The sequence below is a fragment of the Carettochelys insculpta genome, chromosome 14 (genome assembly GCF_033958435.1).
Source record: "Carettochelys insculpta isolate YL-2023 chromosome 14, ASM3395843v1, whole genome shotgun sequence".
NCBI lineage: Eukaryota > Metazoa > Chordata > Testudines > Carettochelyidae > Carettochelys > Carettochelys insculpta.
Window position 1 is genome coordinate 37,464,931 of NC_134150.1, and position 27,353 is coordinate 37,492,283.

General features: G+C 46.4%; 1 protein-coding gene across 4 annotated transcripts; it reads left to right on the top strand.

Moving 5' to 3' along the window:
• The first annotated feature begins 291 nt into the window (after window positions 1-291).
• Window positions 292-27,353, top strand: WFDC1 (WAP four-disulfide core domain 1). Of its 4 annotated transcripts, none has more exons than XR_012647453.1 (7): window positions 292-775; window positions 11,369-11,564; window positions 13,075-13,158; window positions 18,645-18,785; window positions 19,090-19,238; window positions 22,405-22,446; window positions 26,603-27,353. XR_012647453.1 is itself a non-coding variant. In XM_075008584.1 (7 exons), exons 1-6 carry the CDS (start codon window positions 620-622, stop codon window positions 24,514-24,516), a joined length of 678 nt encoding a protein of 225 aa, XP_074864685.1. In that variant the 5' UTR covers window positions 293-619; the 3' UTR covers window positions 24,517-24,521; window positions 26,603-27,353. The 4 variants fall into 4 exon arrangements, 2 of the variants coding, with proteins under 2 accessions (XP_074864685.1, XP_074864686.1); XR_012647452.1 differs by lacking the exon at window positions 26,603-27,353 and adding an exon at window positions 24,458-24,521; XM_075008584.1 differs by lacking the exon at window positions 19,090-19,238 and adding an exon at window positions 24,458-24,521 and having other exon boundaries at window positions 293-775.

Genomic DNA, 27,353 nt, shown 5'->3' on the forward strand with positions numbered 1-27,353 from the left:
TTTAAACACACCTTAGAGTGAAAGCTAAATTCAGCTTGTTTTAATTAGCATGTCCATTTGTTTGTTACATTTTTAAATAATTTCCTTCTTGAAACACGCCTCCCTCAGAGAATAAACTACCCTGTAGAAATAGGGAACAAACCCACCCATCAGAGCATCAGCAGAGGGGTGGCAGGGGTACACAATAAGAGTCCTTTTTATCTTGGAAAGTTTGCAGTTAGAAGCTGCTCTGTGCATTTCCACAGGACCTTTATTTCCCCCGGCAGCAGCTGCCATTTGATCCCATGCCTTGGCTTTGAATGGAGAGCCCTGAGAATGCCAGATGTGGCGAACAAAGGTCTAAAAATAATCCGTCCGGCGATCAGTCAAGGGGAGTATGTGCCTCGTGGGAAAACGAGATGGGAGAACCTGATCTATTTTTGAACAAGAAAGTTCAACAGCAGCTCCTGGCTGCTGACCATGGGCTCTGAAGCTTTTTGATTTGATTGATTCTTTTCCCCTCCCAGAAGCTGTACAGCAAAGAGGCGTTTGTTTCTTCAGTTAGCTCTCTCACTCCCTCGGTTGGATTCGTCTAGCCCCTTGAAAGCTGTGATCTTTATTGTTAGTGCTCATCAGGAACATGGAATCCAGCAGCAATGGCATGGTGCCCAACCTGCATTTCTGTAAAAAGATCTTCGCTGCAGCCTTGTGTGTTACAGTCTTACTCTCGGAATCAGGCGTTGCAAAGAATCTTTGGAAACGTGCTCTCCATCTGAAACTGACAGAGAAATATGATGTGAGTACCTAGCCAGAGTGGGCTGTGGTGGGGGTGCATTGCATGTGAACTGGCGGGAGTCATATGTAACGGGCTGAGTTGTCTGTCCTTGCAGAATAAGTATTTGAATCCTAAGCTTTTTCCATTTGAAAGAGGGCTTGTTCAGCCTGCTTAGGCTGGGTGAAACTTTGACTACCTATTTGGTGCAACATGAGACATACAAATAAGGGCGCACTACTCACTAAGAGATAAATGTATAATGCATCAGCCTCAGCCCAAGGAGGTGCTCTGCACTAGGAGAGGCCAGAGAAGGGAAACGTGGAAGGTGAAAACAAGAACATGGTTGCAACCGGAAAAACCCATTTCAATGTGCAAAGAAGTGCTAGCATGAAATCAAAGATAGAAAAAGTGCCACAAAGTTACTTGAGTCAAAGGACAGCCGCTTTGGAAGGAATGTATTTAAGTACAAGTTGCGAGTGTCCCTCTGGAAAACTACTTGATTAAAAGTACACACGCATGTGCATACACGCACACACACACACATCACACTTGATTTGTCCTCCTTGCTTACTGTTTTTGGTTCTCTGTGTCTTAAATATTGAGTCTGTTCTGGTCTGGCTGTGGTCTGAAGAAGTGGGTCTTTCCCACGAAAGCTCACCTAATAAACCATTTTGCTAGTCTTTAAAGTGCTACTTGACTGCTTTTTCTTTCGATTGTACTCATGTATCCAGAAGTGAAAGCAGCTGTACTTTTACTCAGATAACTTTTCAGGTACTTGTTCCAGCTCTGCATGAAATACCAAAAGGAGAGTAGCGTCCACTGCGTAGTGCAGGGACAGTGGGAATCAGAATTTCTGGGCGCTAGGCCCATCTCTGCCCCTGGCTTGGTGTGTGATCTAGAGCACATCACTTTCATCTTTTTGTGACTCGTGTTACCCACCCATTGCAAAGGGAGGATATTACAGGGCATAACTTACAGGGGGTCTGAGATACATGTAAAAGAGGTTGTTATTGCCAACGTCAAGCAGCTCGAGGGAGGTGAATCCATTCTCTGTCTCTTACAGAATCATTGAAAATCAGGGCTGCGAGGGGTTCTAGTCCAGACCTCTGTGCTGAGACAGGATCAAAATGCCTAGAACCAGCCCGATGAGTGGTGTTTGTCTAACCTCTTCTGAAAACCTCCCGTAACGGGTTCTGCAACCTCCCTGGGAAACCTATTCCAGCATTTAACTCCTCAGAGTTAGAAAGTTTTCTCAATCTCTTATCCAGTGTGGGCTGGCTGGTGACGACTGGGGTGCACAGTTGGAGGGGAGCTTACACTAGTTCTCTTAGGTGCTCCCCTTGTACTCAGCTGGGACACTTTAAATCAATGGTGCCAATACATTCTGTGTTCACCACATGGGGTGAACCGGGCAGCGCAGTGTGGCAAAGTGTGGCTGAAGGGAGCCGCACATGTGGGACGTCCCTCCGGCCGCTCCACACACGCTTCCCACCACATGGCGGACAAGCGCATGGTGGCAATGGTGAAGATGGCTCCCCCGGCCCTGGTGGGCTCCAGCCACATTCCAGCTCCGCTCGCATAGCGGTGGCTCGAGCCTGAGGTGGCTTCTGTGAGTAATCTGGGGGAGGGTTGACTGGCTGGGGGTGGCGGGGGCAGCTCCTGGCTTGGGCAGGGGGGAAGCACCTTGAGGAGGAGGGGCTGTGGCATTCCCTTAAATTCCTTTTGGGCACCACTGCCCTAAATGCACTTCCCAGACCCAGGGAAGAGCTCTGTGTAATCCCAAAAGCTTGTGTCGCCTGCCAACTCTCTTGTAAACCACCAGGCCCCAGGGCAGCTGTCTCCTTTGTCCCTTTTTTCTGTCCCTCCCCCATCTGCAGGCCTCGGGATGCTACGACCACAGTCTTCCAGTTCTGACAGGCTGTCCATCAGGATCAGCAGCAGCAAAGTGGAAACTGTTCTGTGTACACCTGGGGGGGGGGGGAAGGGGGCTGACAGTTTTCACAGGCCCCCAGGCAAAGTGGGAAGGAGGGACCTGCTCTACACCACCAGAAAAGGAAGGGCCTCAGGCAGAAGTGGCATGGCTGGGGCAGCCAGCCCTCCACACCACCCAGACCATCCACCCCAGCCCATGCAGAGCAGCACTCCGGAGCTCCTGGGGTGATTTAAAGGGCCCGGGGCTCCAGGCATAAGCCAGCAGCAGTAGCAGCAGCCAAGAGCCCCAGGTCCCTTTGAATCACCAGGTCCCAGGAGCATCTGCCCCTTGGCTTCCCTTTGTTCGTGGGCCTGGTGTACACAGAAGAGAAGGGGTATGAGGCTGGGTGTGAGTATGTTTCTGGAGTTAAAATATTCTTCTTCTGGAGCCAGAATCTCCTCTCGTTACTGCCAAAATGTTCAAAAACCAGGAGTTGGGCTCACCAGAAAAACAGGATTGCTTTTGCATCGGTTTGACTTGCTTTCAGTTTTGTGAACCTGCAGGTGCACTTGGCTCACACATGGCAATTTTCTTCACTGCCATGAGCTCACTTTTTCTTTGAGACCAAAGGCTGAAAACATCACCTAGCCCCTTGACTCCAGGAGCTGGGGCTTTAGGGAAAACGTTATTACCTTAAGGCTTATGACAAAATCATGAGTTGGCAACACTGTCTTCTAAACATCCACAATAAAAAGGTGGAGGCATATGCCGTTTTTGTAAAAGGGAAGTCCTAGCTGAAAATTCAAGGCCTGTAGTTTCCAGGGGCACTCAGAAAAACTGTTTCATTTTTTTAAGTAGCAAATTACAACAAACTCCAGTTCACTATTCTCTTTTAAAAGCCACTATTGTTACAGGCCTTTGGTCAAACTTTCAGCCATTGTCCTGCTGGCCTCTGTAACACTGACAGACCCAGGTCACTAGCACCAGGGATTGAACCTACAATCATAAGGGCTAAAGCGCTGTGTACTATCAGATGAGCTAAAGGCCACATAGCACTCAGCCCAGGCTGCAGAGCAGAGACTTCACTCACCCTAGGATGAGGTCTCAGTACCTCTGGGTACTACACATATATACATTTGATGCCACCCACGAAGTAGATGCCAAAGTTGTTTTTAGATGTGCAATATTGGTTCAGGCAGCCAGCCACTCCAGAGTAGCACAGCTAGCAGGTTGTATACACTGAGTGGTTGGACACCCACGTTATCAGGCACAATCAGGAGCCATTAAGAAAAGTGTCATGGCCAGTGTCCCCTGTAAGTTGAGCACTTGGGTGGCCACCAAGGAAAGATTCAGGTGCTGCCCAGCTGATTAGCAGAGCTCCCACAGTGGGGAGCACAGGTGGTGCACATCCATACATTCCTTGGTGCACATAATATTATTTATTCCACTCATGGATGAGAAAATTAGAGGGAACACTGGCCACAGCCCACAAGGCTGTCAGTAACATGTTCAGAAGTAGATTTGCTCCGTGCACATGACAGGTATTTTGTGGCATGTGAAGCACATATCTGATAAGCAAAGAGGATAACTGGAGGCTGATGCAAAATTTCTGGCTGTCATTTCATGAGCGTTTTGCCGCAACATTATCAGGACAATGCAAAAGCAATGTGAAGTTTGACTGTCACATTTACGTCACTTCTGGGAGTTCGAGCACTCATAGGCATTCTGCATTCTTTTGCAATGATGTGAGTCTACAAAGAACAGTTTTTGGCTTGCTAACTCTCTCATCATGCCATGGGAAAAATACCATTATTATTATTAACAATAATAATTCTGCCAGCTTGGAAAACCAACTGTAAACTCCAAGTCTGCATTCTTCTGCTTTTCACTAAAACTATGAAGCAAATGATCTACACCAGTGGTTCCCAACCTGGGGTCCACAGGTATTCTGTGACAGTATTGCAAGGGAGAAAATAAAAGACACTTAAACATGATAATAGAAAATAAGTTTTAAATAAATTGCAAAGTTGCAATCAACTATTTTTAAATTAAATCCCTTCCAATAATGTTATTAATTGCTGTCCGAAAATCTATGTCATGGTTTCCTTTTTCATTTAATGAAGTATACATAGCAGCTAGGATTGGTTTTGATGAGGGTCCGCGAATGGTTTAGCGTGTGACTGGGTGTCAGTACGAGTGAAAAGTTTGGGAACTACCGATCTAGACAGATAGGATCTTAAGTTTTCATGTTCAGATAGTTTGTTCTGTAAACAGACAGTATCCTTTCCCTTAAGGGTATATCCTCCTCCTTGAACCACCTGCTTTTCAAAGGATGCTTTTCTGGCAACAGCCACTCCAGGTGCTACTGATCTGACAAGCTCAGTTCAAATTGCTCAGCTAAAGAAATAATTGTTTTTTCTAAGGGGTGTTGAATCTGCATTTCTCTGTCGCTTCCCTTGCACACTTGGAGGAGAGTTCTCACATCTGATTTCTCCCCTTTGCAGAAGACTGGCTCTGGGATCTCTCTGGGTCTGGTGTGCATGGTCCATGCTCCAATGCACTGCCAGGGAGGAACAAAGGAGACAGTTGTCCCAGGGGCTGGCGATTCAAAAGGGCCTCAGGCTCCCAGCCGCTGCCACCATGACCACGAGAGCAGTGGCAGCAGGAGTCCCTTTAAATCATTGCTGGAGTACTACATAAAGTGCTTCAGGCAGCTCTCAGGGTGTCTGGGGATGTGGGGGCGGTGGTGTGGCATGCTCCAGGCAGTGCTCAGACCTGGCTACCCCCAGCCCCACACCTTCTGCCCGCAGCCATGTCCTTCCAGTAACATGGAGCCTCGCCCCCCACTTTGCTCAGGGGCCCCGGCAACTCTTTCAGCCCCGTGTCCGTGCCTTGCCAAATGCACGAGTCACTCACTGTGGGGAAGGCTGCTGTGATCTACCTTGCCCCTCACGTCCAGGGCTGTCCCTAGCAATGCTGCCCAAGTCCTGCACCTCCCGGGGAAGGAACTGCAGGTGCTATGGAGCTCAGGGCAGGGCAGGGCAGGGGGGCTCACCTGCAGCCTCAGGGGAGCAGGTGGGAGGCAGGGGCAGCAGCGAGTAGGATGAGCCTGGGACCTGGAGGACTCAGGAAGAGCACCGAAAGACCACACTGGAGACGGGAGAGATGCAGTCGTTTCTCACAGAAGTGAAAAGTGCTGCTTCTAAGTCCTCTGGTCCACAGACTCACCCTTCTCATCACCGTCTAGTGAATAGCAGCTGGATGCAGGCCAGGCGGAGCTGGCCAGGGTACGGGGACGGTAAGTGTAGCCAACGTGCAGCAAACTAGGAAACTAGCTAGGCCACTGTGAAATTTGGGGCAATTTGTTACTCCACATTTCACGGTGCCCTCTGCAGGTGAGTACTTTGCGTGTCAGTAGGGATGGCTCTGATCACATCTCATCGAACAGGGTTACCTTGCTGGGGAAAAGGGAAAGAAATGAGACATTGTGCTTAGCACTTGGACACTGTACTTGACCTTGGAAGTGCAACCCACTGGAATTCTCGGGGGAGGGATCCTAATGAGACAGCAGCAAGAGGAGGTAACCCTGCGAGACCCCTATTGGATTTTTCAAAGATCCAGTTGTAGCCATGAAAGGGATGATGATCTGGCAGATCATCCTTATCCCTCCTGTCCATGGATATGCCCATAATGCACTTGGTCTTTATTCTTTATCATTTTAGAAAAAAGAACTGAACAGATCTCACCAGTCACCCTGTGCATACTGAAATAAATGGCGACACACCTATTGATTTTTGGTTGCAGGCCAAAAGTGGGGCCTAAGTATTGTCTGACTAAGGATATGCCTTCACAATCCAGAAGATTGCCCCGGTCAGGGTTGATCTTCCAGGGTTCGATTTTGCACACCTATTGGAGTCGACGGTTGACCCCTGTACTCCTCAATCTCGCAAGGAGAGAGGGAGGTCAATGGGAGAGTTTCTCCCATCAACCTCCGTCAGTGAGGACGGCCGACTGAGTCGATCGCAGAGATGTTGATTCCAGGTACACAATTGCTGTAGCTGGAATTGTGTATCTACAATTGACTTTAAGGTCTAGTGTAGACCTGGCCTAAAGCAGGCATCCAGAACACAGAAAGGAAGTTGGTCTTGAATATAAAGAAACTGACCCTCCTGTGGCACAATTGGTGTAGAATTATTGACTTGAGTGGTCCTCTGCAAATTGACACCTGGTAAGAATCTGGCCCTAAATCACTCAACGGGAACCTCTACAAAAAATATGTCTTGCTGCATCCCGTTCTGGTAATATCCTTTATCTCCAGCAGAAAGCTATTTAGACCTCCTTGGTGTCAGAGCACTGTGCTCAGAGGCAAACTGGATCTGATTTGCAGACAAGAAACACATAAGGGTCGATGGAATTTTTATGAGGCAGGTCACATCCCTCAGATGTTATTGAAAGTCTGGGACTACAGCGAGTGATTTAGGGTAATGAGGTTTCATTCCATTTTTTTCTACTCACTCTGGACTTGGGTTTCCAGGTTCCTCAGCTGAACTTTTAACTTTCCCCTGGTAACTCATTTCTGGATGTCTTTAATGCAGTTATCACCATTAAAATAGGTTCATGAGTCTCCTGCGACAAATAGTTACTTGCCCCCGGGCTGAAAAATATCCACAAGTACAGAAATTTTAAGAGGTGGCAGAGTTTGTAAAGTTTAAAAATCCAAGTCATGCTCGTAGCCAAACTGTAAATCCTAGGCAAGCTTTTCAGTGGGCACTTACAGACACCATTATTCCACTAATACGAGACTTTGTAAATGGGGGGATTACTTCCCTACCTTATCTCTAAAGTATCTTTCTAAAAGGGAAGCCACTCTCACTATGGTCAATTTGGCTTTTCAGTTAGTGAATCACTGGTGAACCAGTCATATTCTTTTTCTTTTTAAGTATGCGTTACTCATCCGTTACATTTCAGACTAAGGGTTGAGTGACAGAAAAAAATATGAATAGGAGAATAAATAATAAGACACTTCCAAAATAAATGCTTTGTTGAACAGTAGCCCCTGCTGACGTGTATGGAGCTTTTGCGATTCCTGAATATTTTCAACTTATAACCCGGGTTTGGACCAGATGGCGACTTATGAATAGGATGAGCATAATTCCCTGGGCTAAATACAGGACACTTGGGTGGGAAGGGGAGGCAGCGTCCCAGCCAAAATGGGACAGATGGTCACTTCGAGTCAGGCACTGGCTGCCATGTGGGGGCTGCCACCCTGCTGGCGGTGCTGCTCCCTGGCTGTGGAGGGCACCTGTGGCTCCCGGCTGCCCCATGCCTTGGGGAAAGAGGCTGTGGCCCCGTGGGGGACCTCCCCATGCTGGTACTCCTCCCAGTTCCCCCAGCTGTGGGGGTTGAGAGCCAGCCGCAACTGGCCAGCTCCTGGCTCCCCAGAGCCGCAGGAGCCAGGAGCCAGTTGCAGTTGTGCCAGTCTGGCTCCCGGATCCCCCAAGTGGTAGGGAACTGGGAGCCAGCTGCAGCTCTGCGCATCTGGTTCCCAGCTCCCGTGAGCAGCAGGGAGCAGGGAGCCAGCCACAGCCACTAGAGTCCAGCTTCCAGCTTCCCTGAGCTGCAGGGGTCTGGGAGGCAGCTACAGGTGCACTCCCAGCAGCCGCTCCCCCATGCAAATACAGGGCAATGAGCCCCTTTGTTAAAATAAAATGGGATGCCCTGCTGGCACCCAAAACAGGGGGCTGTCCCATCCAAAACAGGACAGATGGCCACTTTGGTTATGAATAGACCTGGTGCAAAAGAAGACAAAATGGTGATATTTTTATCTAATTTAATAAACTTTTATTTTTTAAAATAGATTAAAATTTGAAACTTCAGAATTGGAAGTTAGTGTTCTGACCAACTCCACCACTGGTTAAAAATGGGGAGCAGGCTGGAAATTGGAGAGATCTGTTAAAAGGTTGGAGTTGGGGCGAGGGGAGCTTGTAGGGTTTTATTAGTATTTGCAAATCAAACCTGTTTGTTTTTTTTAAAAAAAATTAAAGCTCTCTGATGATTAAAAACGTGACCCATCAATTGACAGGGAGAGTTGCCAGTGCCCTTTCTCAGACTGAGCAGCACCTTACCCTGCTAGTGGAATAAGGTGCTAATCCACAGCATAACTATAACTCACTGCTTTCATTCGTGGAAATACTGGTGAAGTAGGTTTTTTCCCCCCTCACTTTTCAACCAGTGAAAAGCCAACATTATCTGGGTTTTCCCTGCCATACCACTAGATCTACAAGCTCCAACTGTTTATTTACTTATAACCAGGGTGTGTTTACCCTACTGTTGCCATGTAATGTATTGGCTGAATCTCAGAGGCCTCTTCAGACATCAGGGAACAGTCACTATTATTATGGGTGGGTTTTGTCATTGCACAGATGTATGAGGTTGGTTGAACTAAAGAAATATTCTATTGTTCTCACTACGTATTATGCATGATCCATTGTAAAGGAACTGAGGTAAAATCTATAATGTCAGCATTACAAATAATATACATCATTCCCCCTTATCATGTCAAAGTGAATTTCACCAGTCTTCTATTAAATGAATTATGTGTTCTTCCCAATTTCATTTTAACATAACCAATTACAGTCGTGTCATTCATAACAGCAAGGACATGCAGAAGTGGCCGGTCCCACAGTTAATACATGGGGGTATTGTGCACAATTTCCCAACAGTTGCAAACTGAGGCCATCTGTTGGACTCTAAAAGCATTGTCATGAAGCTTCCAAAATCTTCCACAGATGTTTCCTTGCATGCTGCTGTCATTTGAATGAAGGGCTCCTATAATATTTCCCATTAACTTACATCCACTGCTTGAATGTGCTTGGGAAGAAGAAGAATGAGTGATCAGAAAATCTGTTTGTGTTCCTATTTAAACAAAAGCAGGTTCCCACAGGATCAGCCTTATGGCTACATCTACACTAGCGAGTTTTTTCAAAAAAGCTGAGGCTCTTTCAAAAAAACCCATGGAGCATCTACACACAATGCATTCTCTTGATATTAACACAGCACTTTTTCCAGCTGCCCTCTTCCTCTCCCAGATGAGGAAGAGCACCTTTTCTGAAAGATGCTTTCAGAAAAAAACATGTAGATGCTCCGGGCGCCCTTTTTTTCAAAAGAGTGGTCCTCAGGGTGCCAGATTTTTTGATCTCTGGCTACTGTTCTTTTGAAAGAGCGAGGGCTGTGTGGAAACTCTATCGAAAAAGCGGATCAATTTTTTTCATTGACTTTTTGTGTATGGATGCGCTCTTTCCAAAGAAGTTTTTTCAGAAGAGAGCTCAGGCCCAAGGAGATAGGCAGAAACTCTTGGCAAGCAGACTTATCTTAGGTGCAAATTATGGGAAATGCTCAAACTGAATCTGAAAAACATACTGTTACTAAAGAGGAGAACCAGGATAAGAGTGACAAGTTTTCCAGCAAATTCTATTGGTATCCTTACCCTGGAAGTTTGTTTTGATACTTAGTTCAATGGGCTAAAGGCAAACATAGCCTGGTCTACACTAAGGATCACGTTGATTCTATCTACTTTAATGGCATGGCTAGAATTGCATATCAGGATCAACTCTGTTCCCTGGTGTAGATTGGAGCTTGTCAGTCTGGTGCCTACATGCCTTACTCCATGCAAGTGCGTCGAGTAACAGGGTTGATGGTCAATCCCAGAAAGATCAATTTTGCTGCATCTTCGCACACGCAGCAAAACTGATCTCCAGAAGATCAATCCTGGTGCATCAAAACCCACCCTCCCGCCCACCCCCCCGTAAGTAAACATATAACTTCTAATTGAAAAGATCAGAGGAGGGGGAAAGGAGAACATTGAGAACTCTGATACAACAGGTGAGTCATAAAATATTGGTTTGAAAGGAAATGGATCAGGCAACAAATGCATGAGAAAAAACATCATGCTTCCTTTCAATTTCTAATCTCATTTTACAGAAAAGATGGTCCATAAACAACCAGGCAGGCCCCTGGACTCTTTATTTACCTGCATGCACCCAATGGCCAGGAATAGCAAACCACAGCCACAAGGAGATGCAAGAGGCCATATCTGAGGATGCACAAGTAAATAAAGTGTCCAGCAGCCCACCAGGGACTAACCTTAGTAAACCACATCTGTGATGTGGGCTGCTAATTGCCCACCCACTCCTTCATAGGAATGTCTGATATTAGTAAGAGGCTGTGGGAAGGAATCACTTACAACGCATACAGAATGCTTATGGAACACAGGAACAGTAAGGTCTCTGTAATATCATCTTCATTTCAGCTTCTCTCTTTTTCTCACTTGAGTATTTTAAGGCACTGATTACTGAAGTGCTTACTGCCTGTCTCTCTCATTCTCTCAGACAAATATACTGGACATTTTAGGGATTTAAAATTTAGACTCCTGAACACTTCCCTGTCTTTAAAGCAACATAGTAAATAGTAATATTTGGTCCTTAGGAAACTTTGCTAAGGTAGCAACAAATTAATATGTTCATTTTACAGATGGGGAAACTGAGGCACAGAGTGCTGAGGTTACTTCCTCAATGAAAAATGAAGTCACTCGTGTCTTAATGCTCACTCCAGTTATATCTGTTTCCAGTAGGTTTGGTGCTGACCACATGTTCTCCCTTATGCCAAATCTGTTTTCTGTTTTTTTCTTCTTTTTCTTTTGCAAGGATTATGAGTACCCTCTTCATTCTCACAGTGCCCCCTCCCAGAAGAATGACCGCTGCCCCCCGCCCCCACAGACTTTGCCAGACCGAGCATGCGAGGTGCCCAGCTGCCGCTCAGATTCCGAATGTGAAAGACACAAGCGTTGTTGTTACAATGGGTGCATCTATGCCTGCTTGGAGTCGGTACCGCCACCTCCAGGTAGGGTGGGCTGTGAGATCAAATTGCCTCAGAACAAAATATCCCAAGATGTTGCCCAAATGCAAAGAGTTGCAATAATAGTGGTAGGCTGTTATTATTCAGCCTAAGGATATGTCTGGGCTTTCCGGGGGGGGGCGGTCAGCACACCGTGATCGATCTTGTGGGGATCGATTTTTGCCATGTGTATGAAGATGCAGCAAAATCCATCTCTCTGGGCTCGGCCATCAACCCTGGTACTCCATACTGCCATGTGCAGTAAGGGAAGTTGGTGCAAGCCCAAAATAGCCCAATCTACACCAGAAAAGAAAGTTGATCCTGCTACATCGATTCGAGCTATGCAAACGGAATGGTGAGAATTGCATATCTGGGATCGACGTTGATCCTTAGTGTAGACCAGGACTGAGGGTCTGTAGGCCTAAGGGTTTGAGCCTTAGCTGAGAACTGAGCTTTGGTTCTCTAGGGGTGAGTAGTGGAGAGCCACCCTAGTGTGCTTTTTTTTTTCCTTTTTTGCTCGAAAAAGAGAAAATCGCACACGATCAGTTGATTTGGCAAGATTCCCACTAACTTGAATGGCAGAAATCGTTACAGATCATGTATTTTTCCCTGCATGATACATTAGCCCAAATTCATGGCCACATGGCTGGTAACTAGTCAATGGACAATTCCTAAATTTCCAAAATGTCAATGAAAACTTTGCAAAACCCTGAAAAAAAATCTGAGAACGTTGTTGAGGGTTCTTCACTTGGTTTGGAACCCTTTAAAAAATTCACAATTATGACAGAAATGTTTGTAAAAGGTTCCAGGGGCTCTAATCCAACATACTGTGCCTACACAGCAGAATTATTTCGTAGTAAACTGTTCTGGAATAGCTTTTTTTAAAATAGCCCATTCCTTGTCTGCACAGCTCCTGTATCTGCTCACAAAGTTATTTCGAAATAACGGCCATTATTCTGAAATAACTTTGCTGTGTAAACCTACCCTGAGAGTCCTTCCATTAGCGTCATTGGGTTTTGGATTAGTCTTAAATGTAGCTTAGCATTTGTAGGCTTAGTCCTTGTGTGTCACTATATTGCAGGAGTCCTTGCTGTGATCAGGCTGCAGCTGGGACATTTTGAATGACTGTGAATGTAAATGTAAATATGTCACTGAAACACATCCAACCCTCCCTGAAGGGCCTCCCTTGCCTTATCAACAGGGACAGGAGAAAATTACTAGCCCTGAAAATAATTGTGTGCCCTCTGACTGCTCACTCTTAACAATGTAGCAGCAATGAAGGGTCCTGTGGCACCTCATAGACTAACAGAGAAGTTTAGAGCATGAGCTTTCGTGAGTTAACTCACTTCTTCAGATGCTGGAAGAAGCATCTGAAGAAGTGAGTTAACTCACGAAAGCTCATGCTCTAAACTTCTCTGTTAGTCTATAAGGTGCCACAGGACCCTTCGTTGCTGCTACAGATCCAGACTAACACGGCTACCCCTCTGATACTTCTTAACAATGTGGGTCTTTTAAGTTTTAGACTGGTTGGTGCAGCCGAAACCACGTTGGCTTGGTGGAAACGGTTGGCTGTTAGATGGACCAGAGGAAGTTTTACAAGGTATGTCAGCATGATACATCATGTTAGTCACCTGGGCATTGCGGGTTGTTGAATTTTCCTGGATGAAGGACACTGATCTGGAAAATAAGATGCAGCTCAATGCCAATAAATCAGCCCCTTTTCAAGGGAGAATAGTAAGTTTTGTATTTTCAGTTCGGAGACTCAGGCTTCTCTGAAACACCACAGAATCATAGACTTAGAAGAGACCTCAGGAGGTCATCAAGTCCAACCCCCTGCTCGAAACAGGACCAAGCCCAACTGAGTCATCCCTGTCAAGCCGGGACCTAAAAACCTGTAGGGATGGAGATTCCACCACCTCTCTAGGTAACCTATTCCAGTGCTTCACCACCCTTTACTGACACACCTACTACGCCACTGCACCACTTAATTTACACTGCTGAATCAGAGTTAGTCTGGACAGAACACTTCTGCAAACGAATTGGCCATGACATGAGACACTGATGCACAGTGCAAAAGGTCACATCATCACAGATTTGTGATGGTACACTATGTAGAAAGATGACTCCCTGGCTTGTGATCGGTATTTCAAATCCAAAGCAAAAGGTTTGTTTCTAATATACAGCTCTGCTGAAAGCCTCCTTAGTAGGGGCAAAAATCTCCTATTCTGTCTGCCATGCAGATGCATAATCAGTGCTCATTAGTTCAGGAAAATTGGATTAACAGCAGGGAAAGTGATGTGAAGAGAATGAGCAAAGAATATGCCCAATGCAAGTTGTGGAAGATTTTGCCCTCAGAGATGGGTATGACATGATGTATAACCCAGTGGTGGGCAACCTGCAGCTCACGAGCTCCATGCAACCCATTGGGGTTCCACGCACCTGCTCTCTGTCCCTTCCCCCATGCCTCTCATGCACCAGAGTCCTGCACTTTCCTCCTCCTCTCCCTCCCAGCCCCTTCAGAACACTGTGAATCAGTTGATTGGCAGCACTCAAGCTCCGGGTAAGGAGAGAAGGAGCACAAATCAGCTGATTCACAGTGTTCTGAAAATGCTGGGAGGGTGGGGGAGAAGTAGGTTTGTGCAGGGCTCCGGTGAGACAGAGAGTGGGAGCACAGGCCACCCGCAGGTGGGACCCCAATGGGCTCTATGCAGCCAACAAGTTGCCCACCACTGGATTACAGTCTTGCATCCCACTAAGATGAAGAAGGGCCATTCCTGCAGCCCACTCACTAGCCTTGGATGCCGATTGTGGGTGTAACCCAACAATACAATGGCATGTCATTCTGCATGTGTGGTTGTGTATATGCCTGGGTGCAAGGGGGAGAGTCACTTCCTTCCCAATACAAAACCCCAACTACACGTAACTGACTTGCAGAGTCAGGAATGAGATTAGTTTGTGTGAGGTGGTCAATGACCAGCAAGAGTCACTCCAGTTTAGGCTTAAACAGTTGGTGTAACCTTTATTTTGTATGCTTTAAGACAATGCTATTACCACCAATGCGTGACATATACTTGCAAAGAAACAAGGTGCGTGAGGTAATATCTTTTATTGGACCGGCTTCAATTAGCGTTCTTACCTTATTTTGTCTCCGTCAGAAATTGGTCCAATAAAAGATGCTACCTCACCCACCTGGTCTCTCTAATATCCGAGGACTGACACACCTACTCCTACATTGGACAAACACACAAAGGCTATGTCTACACTAGCCAAAAACTTCGAAATGGCCATGCAAATGGCCATTTTGAAGTTTACTAATGAAGCGCTGAAATACATATTCAGCACCTCATTAGCATGAGGGCAGCCGCAGCACTTCGAAATTGACGCGGCTTGCCGCCATGCGGCTCATCCAGATGGGGCTCCTGTTCGAAAGGACTCCGGCTACTTTGAAGTCCCCTTATTCCTATGAGCAAATGGGAATAAGGGGAGTTCGAAGTAGGCGGGGTCCTTTCAAAAAGGAGCCCTGTCTGGACGAGCCGCGTCAATTTCAAAGTGCTGCGGCCACCCACATGCTAATGAGGCGCTGAATATGTAGTTTAGCGCTTCATTAGTAAACTTCCAAATGGCCATTTGCATGGCCATTTCGAAGTTTTTGTCTAGTGTAGACACAGCCCAAAACAGATAAGGCAAGGAAAGTAATTGAGTTATACACTCATGATTAGTACGCACCCATGGCCAGGAAAATGGTCGAACTGGTGGGCCAAATTCAGGGATGAATCCTGGCCATGTGCCACTTGAGGTACTTTGTGCATATGCTAAGAAGATGGGCTGGTGTGATTTTTTTTTTTTTTTGCAAATCTGTAGCCTGTGCTAGATTCTTCCCATGTCTTCTCCACTTTCTTCTTGTCTACCACTGTCTTTATACCCCATTATGTGACTTTACACAGCCTCAGTTACCTCATCTGTGTACCTACCCATTCTAAACCTGACTAAAAAATTTTATGGATAAATCATAATTAATCTAAGCTAATACACTTTTGCTTACACTGCTAAAACTTTTTTGATCTGCCTCTATGCTGTCCTCCTTTGTATTCTCTGTTGTTAATTCTACTAGCTTCATCTAGTTGGTTTTACGTCACGGCTGTTTTTGTGACCTTGGATTTTTGCTTGCTAACCTGCAGGGCACCTGACGTTAACAATTCCCTTATGACATTTTGTTTCAACCTGCTATTCATATAGATAAGGTTTTACAAAGCAAGACACACAAACTAGGTTTCATGGTTTACACAGCCCCAAAGCTCTGAAATGTTGCCTCAGCAGGCACACACCAAAAAGTAAGCATGCCTTTATATTTTTATACTCTCCATGTAATTTATTTCTTCAGCAGTGTTTAGCATATATATTGGACTGAAACAGTTCATTGCACTGTTTTCCAACAGATGCTTGAGATGCACTTTATTTAAACAATGAGTTTTAGATTAATGGATTTCAAAGTCAGAAGGGACTATTCTTATCATCTGGTCTAATCTCTCATGTAACACAGGCCACCTGGTTTCACACAATAAATTCCTGCATCAAACTCTTGAGCAAGTCATATACATTCTATTTTCCCCATCTGTAAAATGAGGATAATGATACTGATCTTTTTTGTACAGTGCTTTGAGGTCTACTGATGAAAGGCTTTATGTAAGAGCTAGATGCAATTATTTTCATCTCCTTTTTAGCCTGAATTTATATAGTGTCAGCTTCCAGCTACTTGATTTCATTAGGTTTGATCATCTAAATTAAATACTGTACCCATCTATGAGAAATCTTCTACCTGCAAAATGTGCTTATAGACCTTGGTCATATCACCTAATAAATAAAGATGGCATCACCTCACATTACCGATTCTCTGAGCCATCCAGTCCCACCTCAATAGTAAGATGTGTGATCTGAGCTCAGGTCTGGACAGCAGGAGCTTGAGAACTGCCAACCCAACCCTGGCACTGATGCCCTTGGCAGCCTTCAGCCAGTCTATTGGCCCCTGATTTTCAGACATCCAGATTTTGCTCAAGCAGTCCCAGGCAGGGGGACTGAGCAGGCTAAAAGAAGGTTCCTCAGGTAAGCACAGGCTGAAAATCAGGCCTTTGTCCTCATTCCAACCATTTCCAGAGGCATGCAGTGCTCTGCCTTGCAGGTTTAATTATTTAATCAATGATTCTCAGCAGGGCTAATAGCCACCTGGAACAAGGTGTGTGTTGTGGGCGGGGTGCTGCTGGCTTCATGCCCCTAGAAAGGATGGGCCCAAGGGTGCCCTTAGCGCCACCCAGCCTGGGGTGCCCTCCCTCCTCCAGCCCTCAGGGTCTCATAGAGTGATGGTCTAGCAACAATTCAGAAAGGCCCAGGGCTCCAGTTGGCACCAATGCAACAGTAGAGGCAGACAGGACCTCTGGGCCCTGTGGAGTTCTGAGCCCCAGGCGAACTGCCCTTGCTCCCCTGCTCCCCACTCCGTCAGCAGGCCTAATGGTTCTCACGTGCATCAACAGCCTTGCTTCAAGGCTCAGGCCAGTCGCTATCAGGGACCAGGAAGGGACCTACGAAAGGGGTAAATTATCCCATATCTGCCTACAAGATCCTTCTGCCTCGCTCCGAAACATCTGGGGCTGGCACTGTCAGAGACCAGGTACATGGATGTCAACTCTGATCCAAACTAGCAACTGCTAAAGAGAAAATTCTGCTGTCAAGCCCACTGACTTCACTAGAGTTGCACAAATGGGAGTAAAAAAATACTCATCTCTTCCCCACACGCACATTTATTTGTATGATTCGCATTTTATTTGCGCACCTCTGGACGGAAAAGTCAGCCTGAAGTGCTCGGCTTCAGTCAAGACATGGGTACTGTAGAAGACTGTCCTCAGTTAAAATTCCAATAAAAGAAAGAAGGAAAGAGTGTGCAGGGTGTAACCTTGCAGTCAAAGTTCTGTTCCCAGCTCTGACACTTGCTGCATAACCTTGGCTTGTCATTTAACCTCTCTTTGCTTCCATTTACTGGGTTACCTCACACAAGTCCTGTGTGAGAATTAATGCATGAGTTTAACTGAGGCAAAACATCTTAAATATTTTAGGCATGTTTTCTGCGATGCCCAGTGCCCTCTGGGCACAGAAGGGAAGAACAAGCAGGGAGCTGGTAGCACTTCCCTGCTTCTCAACCCAGCCCTGGGTGCTGGTTAAAACAAAATGATGGTTCTTTTAAAATGTGCCTGCTGGCTACAGCCCTGGAAAGCGCCCCCCCACCCCGCCAACCCTCACTGTTCAGAGCATGGTCAGGCCTTCTTCTTTTCCTTCAGCTCCCTGCCCTGCCCTGCGCACACCCTGTAGAAAGGCTGACAGAAGACAGGTAAGACAGTGAGCTAGGCTGGTTCTATGGGCCACTCCCCCACCTCAGCTAATCCCCAGTCATTGTCCCCTGTCTTTGAGTCAGAGCCCTCCCTGGGGGGTTCAGGCCTGGGGCAGCCCACCCTTCTGTACCAGGCCCTGTCCCCCACTCTGCCTTTTCTCACTCCTCTTCTTGTTCCCAGAGCATCTTCCCCAAAGCCCTCTCCTCCCAGGCCATGCGAGGGTATTACCAGGGGCCTGGCACAGGGTCGTGGCAGCTGCAGCCCTACACACACACACACACACACACGCTCACTATAGCAGTGGGAACCACCGGGGAGGGATGCAGCAGCCCTCTCCCAGCCACGTTGCTCCACTGCTATACAGACCCCTGCTGCCAGCCTCAGGCCTCCCACGTAATACCCCAGGCCGCCCTCAGCCCCCAGGGTTAACCTCAATATGGGAGACTGGCTCATTCGTAGGACGGTTGGGACAGCCACCGTGGGATGCCCCAAAGTGCAGGGCCCGGGCGGCTTTGCTTTGAGTGGAACAATGCAGACAGGTCGTACCATGCGCTCACTATGTGTTAAATATGAAGTATTACTTTTTGCAGAGCACTTTGCAGTCTTTGCCTGGTAGAGGGCAGAGCAGGGGTGGGGGGCAGGACTGAGGATGGGGGCGGTGGTCTGGGTCACAAGATCTAGGGGTATGACGTGCAGGCTTGTTTTGCAGCGGAGGCCTGCAGCACCACAGAGGATGGGGACGAGCCTCTGCATTGCCCCACAGGCTACGAATGCCACATCATCAACCCTGGCAACACAGCCGAGGGGATCCCCAACCGGGGGCAGTGCATCAAGCTCCGTGGAAATCCTGGTCAGTTCATTGGAAAACCATGTGTCCTTGTGTTCTCTGTCCAACCTAGGGCCTAGGTTGAGGGGCCTCTCGCCTGCCCTGAGGCAGAAGAGGGCTCAAAATATCAGGTCAAGCTAAGCAAAGCTCATGGGTTTTCACCTCCTTCTAGAGTTGCCAGTTTTGGCTGGACATATTCCTGGAGGTTTAATCACAGGCCATAACCTTTAATTAAGGATTTTAATCTTTCATTCCTGGCATTGCCAGGCCACTCCTGGAGACTTGGCAACCCTACGCACTTCCCTCTTCTAATCCTGGGTTTCTCCAGCAACAGATCCGCTCTTTCCACCCTGGTTCCATCATCACACTTCCACCTGACAAAGGCTGTGTGGCAGGCAGCCATCCCCCAGGACAGAGCAGCATCCCCTTCCCCCTCTCCCATCATGCTTGCAGCATCTGCATTCTCTGCTGACTCAGGTGAGTGGAAGCTCCCAGACCCAGGTCTTGTGCACACTTGGTGCCGGGCTGCCGAGTTGAAGACTTGGCCTTCAAAGAAAATCCCATGGGACCAAAGAAGAGAGCTCGTCAGTGGAAGTGAGGGGTTCAAAGAGAGATGACCAGCCTGTATAAAAATGAGGCCTAGCCTCTGGGACAGCGTGCGCTATTTTTGTCTATCCATTGGCTGAATAAATTTTGTTGTGTGCACCGAGACGTGCAGATGTACACCGCCAATAGAAACACACACTGCCGGCTATGGGCGCTCTGCTAAGCAGCTGAGCAACAACTGAACCTCTCCTGGGCAGCCAACCAAGCGCTCAAGTTACAGGGGTGGGCCCGGTTACACATTATCCACCCCACAAAGAGAACAGTGAGTTGCCATTAGGTAACTGGGTGCGGGAGAGGGGGCGCGGGGAAGGAATCTGGAGCATGTTTTAATGGCTATTGTTTAGCTGGTGTCTTTCTTATCATAGTAGCACGACAACGGTGCGGGATAGGAAACCATTTAATAGGGGAAACCACTGAACAGTTAAAGGCTGTGAATGGCTAACTCCCTAAATGACAAGAGCAGATTAAACTGTTACCTTTGAAAGATGCAGAAGGTACCATCCATGCAAACAGTTTGTGTTCGTGGGCTTTCTGGAGAGGTGTTGAATGACTCCAATCCCCAGGGATGCCAAAGGGAACTGAGTGTTCAGCACCATTCAGGATCAGCCCTTAAATAACTTATAGCAGCAATTCATTTTTCCTTTTTTTTTCTCCCCTTTCCTCGTGCGTGCAGCATATGACATTCTGGATGTAACCCAACTCCTCAGTGTGGCTCTTTAACAGAGCCAGGCCAATTTACAAGTTGCGGAAAAGGCCCCGTACATTTGTTTAATCCGTGTCTGTGTGTTTACATTTTGGCTGGGACAGGAAAGCACGTAGTCCCATCTAGAGGCCTTTGCTCATCCTACTTAAATATCAAACGGGGGAGCAACAGGGTGTATGAACGAGACTGTAAGAAGGAAATAGCAACTAGGATAGCGAAAGCAAGAGCGAGTTCGAAGGCGATGGATAAGATGTGGAAAAGCAAAGCAATTAGCTTAAGAACGAAGCTGGGCGTCTTGAAAACGTGTGTATTCAGCGGCATGTTGTACGGATGTGAGACATGGGTGATAACGAAAGATTCAAAAATAAGAATATTGGCGTTCGAAAGGAGTTGTTATAGAAAGATTCTGAGAATAGGATGGATGCAGAAGGTCACCAATGAGGAGTTATAGAGGAAGATACAGCCGAAAGAGAACCTGCCGCAGAAGGTTATAAAACGGAAGCTACAACTATTTGAACATATTTGCAGAATGAACGACGAATGAAGACTCAAGACCCTGGCATTCGGCATAATGGATGGTTCAAATAGAAGAGGCAGACCCCACAGGGAATGGATAGATGATGCAGTAGATTGGTGCGGAGCTAGTCTACAGAAACTAAGCCACTCCGCACTGGATAGGGAAAATGGAGGGAAATAGTGAGAGAGGCATCAGACACCAACGGGCGCTGAGCCCGGGGTTATTGATGATGATGATGATGATGATGAATGTTCTCAGACAGTGAAGACTGATGTTGTTTTGTGATCCGACCTTTGTTTTTTAGGCTATGCCTACATGGCCGGAACTGTTTCAGGATCCTGTGGTATCCTGAAACAGCTGCCCTCATCTGTGCAACGTGCCTGTTGTCTCAAAACAGTTTTTGAGATAAGATGCACTATTCCGGCATCCCTGTACACCTACACCTCATTGCACGAGGAGTACAGGGGTGCTTCAAAATAGGGCTTTATTTTGGCATGTGGAGCCATTTAGAAAGTACCACATGCTGAAACAGCCTATTTTGAAGTCTACTCAAAATAAGCTGTGCAATTGGCATAGTGCATATTGTGCAGTTTCTTTCGAGCTTACCATGCTGTCTAGACGTAGTCTTAGTAACCATCTTTTTTTTCCCCCTCTCTCTCACTGGAATGTTTGCCAGTAAGGGAGCTCACATATGTTGATGTATTTTCCGAAATTGTTTTCAGCCTGTGCAAGGTTGCGCAGTTTTTGGTAAAGTTTTAGGGACTATATACTCAGTGATGCAGCCCATCACAAGAAAACAAAAACATCAGCAGCCCCTGTTTCTACTTCACAACAGTAAACCAGTCAAAGTATCGAACCAGAGCCCTGATTTTTTTTAATTATTATTTTTGGTAATAAAGACCAAAAGATTGTAGAGTTTCAACTGCCTTTACCTTTCTTGTACCTTTTTTAATGTCTCTGGTCAATACTGTAATGATACATACCAGCATATGTGGTGTTCATGCTCTAGAAGTCTCTTTAATCTATAAAAGGGTATGGCTACACAGCAGCTTGATTCCAACATAAGCTGTTCCAGAATAGCTATTCTGAAATAGCACTTAGTTATTTCAAAATACAGCATCTACGCGCATGAAGCCTATTTCAAAATAGAGGCAATGGGCACACTATGGCTTTTTTCGAAATAGGCTCTGTTCCCTGTCTTAACAGCACTTATTTCAAAATGGCTATTGTACAATAAGTGCTATTCCTGGTGAAATGAGGTTTACCAATTACAGAATAAGGCAGCTGCTATCTTGAATTTATTTTGAAGTAGCAGTTGTATTGCGTAGACACTAGCACAGTTATTCTGAAATAAGGGCTGTTACTTCAAAATAACTTTGCTGTGTAGACCTACCCAAATTTTCAGATGGTGTTGTCCCTGGTAAACAAAGGAAATTAAGCTGGAACTTGAACTCTGTGGAATCCTGTTCACTTATCTCAAATTCTGTTTTCTAAATTCTAATAAATGCTTTCTGTTGAAGAAAGATGGTGCTTGCTTTGAGAGCTTGAGTACTTTTAATGTCCATTTAAAAATTTAAAAAGGTTTTAATGTCCAGAGGGTTTAGGAGGATGAAATTTAAAATCAATATAGATGGGAAAAAACACTTTAAAATGTTTAGTAAACTCTAATTTTGCGGAATTGTTGTTTCACATGGAGTAATTCCAGTAACGAAGTTGGCTATGTGAAACAGCAGCAAGAAGCATTTAGCATCTGTTGAAATTATTAAAAAGTTCAAATTCTGCCCAGCCTGATCATATTGTATCTTATTCTTTTGCAGATGGACACAACCTGAGGCATAAATTTTACAAGGACTATTTTGGTAAGACATTGTCGGCGGGGGGGGTCTTTAATGTTTCTGAACTCTACATGCTGATGACATTGTTGAAGAGGGAGGTGATGCTCATGAACTGGCATGGTGGAGAGACATTCCGCAGTAGCTTCTCTGCATACCTTTGCCAGTGCATCTCAGGGCAGATGTGCAGCAATGCCCACTGACTTCCAAAGCTCAGACTGCCAAGAGCTCTGCAATGAGAGTTCTGCAGACCCACTGATGGGGTGGGCCAGGGGACAGAAGGCAGTTGCACAGGGGCCCAGCATTTCAAAGAGGCCTGGAGTTCCAGCTGCTGCTCCTGCTGAAGTAGGAGCAGCAACAGACAGAACTCTGTGCCCCTCTGAACTGCCTCAGCAGTGCTGACTTCTCTGGGCCCCACCCCTTTTGCCCTTGGCCCCTCCTTTCTAGGGGCATGAAGACTGGCCACCCTCCCACCTTGCCCCAGGGCCCATGGTGGTTGTTGGCCCCACTGAGGCTACGTCTACACGTGAAGCCAACATCGAAATAGCTTATTTCAATGTAGCAACATCAAAATAGGCTATTTCGATGAGTAACGTCTACACGTCCTCCAGGGCTGGCAACGTCGATGTTCAACTTCGACGTTGCACGGCACCACATCGAAATAGGCGCTGCGAGGGAACGTCTACACGCCAAAGTAGCACACATCGAAATAAGGGTGCCAGGCACAGCTGCAGACAGGGTCAGTCACAGGGCGGACTCAACAGCAAGCCGCTCCCTTAAAGGGCCCCTCCCAGACACAGTTGCACTAAACAACACAAGATCCACAGAGCCGACAACTGGTTGCAGACCCTGTGCCTGCAGCATGGATCCCCAGCTGCCGCAGCAGCAGCCAGAAGCCCTGGGCTAAGGGCTGCTGCCCACGGTGACCATAGAGCCCCGCAGGGGCTGGAGAGAGAGCATCTCTCAACCCCTCAGCTGATGGCCGCCATGGCAGACCCCGCTATTTCGAAGTTGTGGGACGTGCAACGACTACACGGTCCCTACTTCGACGTTGAACGTTGAAGTAGGGCGCTTTTCCTATCCCCTCATGGGGTTAGCGACTTCGACGTCTCGCCGCCTAACGTCGAAGTTAACTTCGAAATAGCGCCCAGCCCGTGTAGCCATGACGGGTGCTATTTCGAAGTTAGTGCCGCTACTTCGAAGTAGCGTGCACGTGTAGACACGGCTTGAATGTATGATGAATATATGACAGAGCTGAGCAATAAGCGGCCCACAGGCAGGAGGTGGTTCACCAGGATTAGCTCCTGGTGGGCTGCTGGATGCTTTATTTACCTGGAAATCCACAGGTATGGCTGTTTGCAGCTCCTGTTGGCTGCAGATCAGCATTCCCGCAGAAAGTGGTGTATTGATCCATGCTATTTCCTGCAGCGCCCATTGGCCAGGAATGGCAATCCATGGTCAATGGGAGCCATGAGCAGTTGCGTCTGCAGACACACAGGTAAAGAAAGCATCTGGTGGCCCATCAGGGGCTAACACTGACAAACCACATCCACGCCATGGGCCTTTATTGCCCTCCCCTACTTTATTATATGGAGGTCACCTCTGCAATGGGAAACACCCAGCCAAATTCATGTTAACTTGTGACTTGATTAGGAAAGGGACCCTGCTCTTAGAAAAGGAGAAGCTCCTCCCTACATTACATCTTTTTTTTCTTGTTGATATTCTAGGCCTTAGTTAGGTCATGATCACTCTTAGATACAGACTGGAATGGTCATATTAGATGAGAATCCGCCCTCAGTCTTGTGCAACCTAATGGATGTGCTGGAGTAACCAAAGGCAGAATTAATGGACATCACGGGCATAACTTAGAGAAAAATTTGGTCCCACCGCTCATCTTTGCACTGCTACAAGAGCCCCATCAACGAACCGGAAAATAAGGCACATACCATTTTAAATTTACAGCTAGAAATCTGTCAGAAGTGTTCATTACAGCAAGGATGGACCATAAGCCCTAATTTTGTAGCATTTTGTTTTACAGAGAGCAATTCGAATAACATAGTTGGTTTTGTGAAACAACCACAGAAGCACTTAGGTTAACCCAGGTAAGTACTTTCTAAATAAAAGGGTTGGATGTGTGAACATAAGAATGTCCATACTGTGTCAAACCAATGGTCCATCTAGCCCAGTATCCTGTCTTCTGACAATGACCAATGCTTCAGGGGCAGTGAACAGGTTATACTGGCCCTCTGCACACTCTAGGGTATGTCTACACTGCACAGTAAACCCATTCTCAGTCTCCGCTCTGAACCCAAACACCTCTTACATCCATACACACATCAGTGTGACTCAGACCAGTACCCCTCTGAACTCAGGCCTGTAGACCCTGCTGAAGGGGTGGGTCAGAGCCAGATCACATGCTGCTGTGAAACCTGGATCCAGCAATTGTAAACCCACGTTTATGATGCAGTATGGATGGTCAAGCACCGCTTTGGAAACTTCTCATCTGCAGATATTGGTCCCACACACCCACTTACAATGCCATGTAGACATAAGTGAATTGAATTGCAAGGAATATGCTGACAAACAGGAAACGGTATTCCACCATCCCAAGGCTGGTCTGTGCTGCAGGGGGATCTCTGCCCCATATTCATGGGGACATTCGTCTTGTCAGGTTCTTTTCCATTTTGGTTCAATTTCTCAAAATGTGCCCGGTTTCCTGAAAAAACCTCTGACATTTGCTGGGGTTTCTTTAACCCTTTAGAATACACCCATGCAGCAAAACTTTGGCAATCTCAAATATTGCATAACAGCATTTAGGCAAATATTAGCACTCATGCCCATGCATTGAATACAATTCTTTAGATAGGAAATGCCCAAATGTTTTATACTGCACATCCAGGGCCCAACCCTTAGGCAGCCACCTCTGATCCTGAACAAGGAAATACGCAGAACAGGCTGTTTATTTAGAACAGAGTGCAATGGAATCCAATCTTGCAAGCAGTTAGGGGTGGGAATAAAGCTATGAATGTAGGTTTCAGTGATAGCTGTGTTAGTCTGTTTCAGCAAAATCAAGAAGGAGTCTGGTAATACCATATAGACAAACAATTTTATTAGGGCAAAAGCTTTCATGAATTGCAGCTCATCATGAGTCACATGCATGAAGGAAAATTAAAAGAAACAGGTAGTAGGGGTACATAGATAGGAGTATTATATCAGAGCTAATACAATCAGGGTGCATGTGAATAAAAGGGAAGAGAATACCTAAAGGCTGGGTCTACATGTGCCCCTTCCTTTCGAAAGGGGCATGATAATGAGCAGGTTCAAAAGATGCTAATGATAGGAAGAAGGGCTTTCGAAAACTGGGGGGGTCCTTTCGGAAGGTCCCGTCTCCACGGGCGGCACGCAATTCGAAAAGCCGCACTTTCAAATCACTGCAGCCGCCATTATGCTAATGAGGTGCTGCATATTCATTGCAGCGCTTCATTAGCATCTTTCGAACCTGCTCATTAACATGCCCCTTTTGAAAGGAAGGGGCACGTGTAGAGAAAAAGTTACTTTTAGTAATGAGTGAGCCATTCACAATCGGATAGTGTCAGATTTGCATATGAAATGCAACTCAGCAGTTTCATGCTGCAACCTGTTTTTGAATTTCCCATTCTTGATGTGTGATTTCTGTCCATTTATTCCATTGCATGGAGAAAGTCCTGTTTGTCCATGGCACATACAAAACCCAGAGGGGGAACATTTTAACCACCCTGGCTACACAGTTGCAGACTTGAAAGTTGCCATCCTCAAGCAAAAATTGTGCTGTCTTTGCTATCACTGCAAGAGTAGTCCTGAACTCAGTAAATGCGTCATATGAATAAGCTTATTCACAAAGAGCATGATCCAAAGCCCACTGAAATCAGTGGAAAAAACCTTCCATGACTTCAGCGAGTTTTTTGATCAGACTGATACGTAACAATTTGCAGCATCAGACAATCGATCCCAAAGTGATGGTCTCTTTAGCTTTCAGAGTCAGAAATGACAGCATTAAAACACAGGGAAAAATGAATCAGTTGCATTTCATTAGACTTAGCTGAGGCCCATTGTTGAGGTTGCATGGTTGCATAAGGATGTGTTGTGGGCAAACACCACAGCAACGATAACTTAACCCTTTGTTTGTTTTATTTTCATCTGGCAGACATCTCTATTAAAGAGCTTTTTTAAAAAAGACGTACCCAATTCCTGTCTGGTTCAGATGACCTGCAGCTCCAACTTTTCAGATTCACCTATCCAGGATCTTCCTGATCTCTGCAAGTTGTTGCTAAAAGAACTGCATGGTGCAAGAACAGCCATTTTAGAACTCAGCCCTGCCAACCACGGGAGAAAACCACTCCTCTGAAAGGAGCTGGAAAGCTTAGGAGCAGCACCATTACAACTGGAACCAATAACCAGTCTGACCCACAATTTCATTTCAGCTCTGCATCAGCACGGTACATGTTATAACGCATGTTAGGGGACTGAGTCTGAGTTCACTTTTATAGGTGTCCCTCAGGTGTGACACTGGTCCAAAAATGGTACATGCAGGTTTAGAATCAGGCCCTAGGTAATAAACCTGCTTGTTTTTTCTAGGATAGGTGCAGTGAATACAATCAGTGACCTTCGTACTGTATATACATCATATTAGCAGAACTTGGGGTCTCTTACCTGTAAGGAAATGAACTGACTAGTAGCTCATGAATAGCAAGACTGACTTCAATATATTCAGTAATAAAATGGGCCAAATTTGTCTTGGTTGTGTCACCACTGCAATAAGCTACCCCATGGGATGAATTTGGCCAATGGCACAACTATTCCTTTGTGATTTTGTCTGCAAGATAGTCTCTGTGTTTAACACTATGGCTGTGGCCACACTAGCCCCTCCTTTCAGAAGGGCTATGGTAATGTTGCAC

Excerpts from the sequence above, each read along its gene's own strand:
- WFDC1 (XM_075008584.1), top strand. The coding sequence starts at position 620 with ATGGAATCCAGCAGCAATGGCATGGTGCCCAACCTGCATTTCTGTAAA. Across the intron at positions 18,786-22,404 it reads CAAGCTCCGTGGAAATCCTG|ATGGACACAACCTGAGGCAT; the intron begins GTCAGTTCATTG and ends ATTCTTTTGCAG. Across the intron at positions 22,447-24,457 it reads ATTTTACAAGGACTATTTTG|AGAGCAATTCGAATAACATA; the intron begins GTAAGACATTGT and ends TTTGTTTTACAG.